The 2,724-nt window shown below is 43.1% G+C and overlaps 1 protein-coding gene across 1 annotated transcript; it reads right to left on the reverse strand.

Moving 5' to 3' along the window:
- Positions 1-562: 562 nt before the first annotated feature.
- LOC122670727 (gibberellin 3-beta-dioxygenase 1-like) lies at positions 563-2,501 on the reverse strand. Its single transcript, XM_043867697.1, has 2 exons — positions 2,024-2,501; positions 563-1,193 (listed from the first exon to the last, which is right to left on the reverse strand). Exons 1-2 carry the CDS (start codon positions 2,497-2,499, stop codon positions 563-565), a joined length of 1,107 nt encoding a protein of 368 aa, XP_043723632.1. The 5' UTR covers positions 2,500-2,501.
- Between the last annotated feature and the right edge of the window lie 223 nt (positions 2,502-2,724).

A 2,724-nucleotide genomic window follows, 5' to 3' on the forward strand; every position in this document is an offset into this window, starting at 1 on the left:
AATTAACATTGATGTTTTATTCTCTTTTTTTTTTTGGGCACATTGAACCCCATTTGGGTAAATTTATTAAACCATTTCACGCAAAAAAATTAGTTACAATGTTATGAAGTTCCTCTGAAAAAGAAGACATCTAGTAAGGGTGTTTTGGGTAGATTTCACCCTTTCCTTTTTGTTAATTTTTGGGTCGATTTCATCCCTTCTTTTGTTATATAGTAATATAGTATATTGTTTGATTTTAATAATTAACTATTTGATGACTGTCTTATTCATTGAAAGTCGGTTATCCATTATAGCTATGGCTGTCGGTTCGTGTCTGCACTCGAATATTCAAATGTGTCCCCCCTCCCACCACCCAATCTTTTTGTACTCACAGACAAGGAAACAACAGAGACCATTTGTCTGCTTCCTTTCACATGATTTGATATTGCTTTTTTTTTTAATCACCACAACAATCCAAGTAGAAAGAGTCTTCTAAGCATATCCAACCAATGGGAATGTGGATGAAGATTAATGGAATCAAACCAACACTAATGCATATGAAGATGAAAGTGATCCTCATTAACTAGACAACTTTCACACTACTGTTATCATTAATGTCGACAAATCCATTTAGAGGTGTGTATAAGCGAACTAATGATAGTGCTTTATTGAAATGTTTTGCCTTTGCTCGCAGGTACTCAGTCCATGTCACTGAACGATAGAGAGGAAGCTGGCTAGGGTTGACTAGTTTTGAAAAGGGAGAGATTTGAACGTTCATTGGTGGTCCATAGAGGTAAGCTATGGAGAGACGGTGGTGGGTATAGTTAACAACCGCACGGTGGAGAACAGATGGATAATGGCCATTAGAGAGGATGTGAAGAAGGTCACCTACATTCACAACAAGTCCACCCGTGACAGGAGGTACTGTCACCCAGCAGGTTCCATCCCTGAGAACCTGCAAACCACTTGTGTTGTTTTGGTATAAGACTGTGAGAAGGGTTGAGTCTGTGTGTGCAGCAAGACCCATGGCCCTATTTGGTTCTGGGCATGCTGGATATGAATTCAATTGTAACGCAGCACAGGCATCACCAAAATCGCCTTTATAACCTCCCCATTTGATTTCTTCTTTGTTTATGCCCAAGGATCCCAGCATCAGCCACAACAATCTCTCAGCAAGCTGTTTCATCTCTTTCTCGTATTCTTCCATTACATCACTGCATGAGAAAACATTACTAATCAGATTAATACAAATAATGAAAAAGGTGCATAATTTCCACAATAATCCTTTGCTTAAAGTCAATGTGGTTTGGCTTAATTGTAGTTTGTTCTAGTTTTGTCATGGTCTATAGCTTGGTTCTACCCCTTAGTAACCACAAAACAGCATAAAAATGCATAACAATATTAATGTTGGTAAATGCATTGATGCAGGCCATGCCCACACAGAAACTTATCTCCTCCAGTTTCCTGTCTGGTCAAGTTCCCTAGTGCCTCTAACAAGAGGGAAAATTATCTCCTCCAGTTCTCTGCCCGGCCCAGTTTCCTAGTGCATTCAGTAAGGGGTGTATGGACCTCACCCGGGCAGAGTGTTCGGGTAGGAGTAGAGTGGTCATTGCGCCCCCCTTGTTAGAGGCACTGGGGAATTAGGCCAGACGGGGAACTAGAGGGGATAAAGATCCTAACATGGGGGTGGACCGCACCTGGGCAGACTGTTCGGGCAGGGGTAGGCTGGTCATTGCACCCCTGTTAGGGGCACTGGGAACTGGAGGGGATAAAGATCCACGCACGCACCCATTCTGACCAGCCCTCTTAATTGTAGAGATTCTCCACTAGGAAGTATCTTTTTGATCTTGGGCTGGCTCCCTTTCGATCCGGTGGTCTTGGGCTTTGGACTGGGCTTGAAAGGTCTTTTGAGCTTCGATCCGGTTTGATCTTCTAAGAGCATAACTATGATCCATTTGAGCACAAAGCTGGTTAGAGTCGGACACATGGGTGGGGGCGTGGCCTACATCATGCATGCATATATTGAGCATGTGTGATTTATTACCAGAAGTTGCTGTAATCCTGTGGCCAAAGCTGTCGGGCATGTTCAGTTGGGGATTCGACGATGGTGAAGCCTTCAGACCACATGAGTTTGGGGAAGAAGGAAGAGATTCTTGCGAGGCCGTAACCAGAGATTCCATCCGGCAAACGAGCTGCCTTGAGTTTTTGTTTTGGAGGAAGAGAAAAAAGGCGACAGCTCTCAGACTCGACAGCCTTGAGAAGATAAATAGGGATGCCATGGTTTGTTACTTGGAAAACGCCCCATGTCATGCATGCATGACCCACAAGTTTCACAGCTTCAGGGTCTGTTAAGTCAATAACAGGAACTGAGTCTACATCAGTTGAGTCCCTGGATGGGTAGTCATCGAGTGGTGGCCAAGCATGTGATTCGGGTACTTCATGTACTGATCCAAAATCTAGGTGGTTATGATGATGGAGATGGTAATGATCTCTATAAACATCTGCTAGTCTTGAAGGCATGGTGTATTGTTCAGGCTTGAGTAAGCAAAAATAGAAAAAGAGAGTGGCTGGAAAACTAAAGGAAATGAGAGATGACTTGAACAAGAACTTGGACTGTTTCGTTAGGATTAGAAGTAGAAAACCATGGGGAGATAAGATGAGGATTTGTATGTATGGAATGTGTTGATATATATAGGGATATGATGGTGACGAGGTGGTGGTTCAGTGGTGAGGGGAGGGAGGTGG

Source organism: Telopea speciosissima, chromosome 8 (genome assembly GCF_018873765.1).
Source record: "Telopea speciosissima isolate NSW1024214 ecotype Mountain lineage chromosome 8, Tspe_v1, whole genome shotgun sequence".
NCBI classification, from domain to species: Eukaryota; Viridiplantae; Streptophyta; class Magnoliopsida; order Proteales; family Proteaceae; genus Telopea; species Telopea speciosissima.

Bases quoted from the DNA above. Each gene is read 5' to 3' on its own strand.
- LOC122670727 (XM_043867697.1), bottom strand. From the start codon at position 2,499: ATGCCTTCAAGACTAGCAGATGTTTATAGAGATCATTACCATCTCCAT. The intron at 1,194-2,023 runs GTAATAAATCAC...TTTCTCATGCAG, and splicing joins CAGGATTACAGCAACTTCTG to TGATGTAATGGAAGAATACG.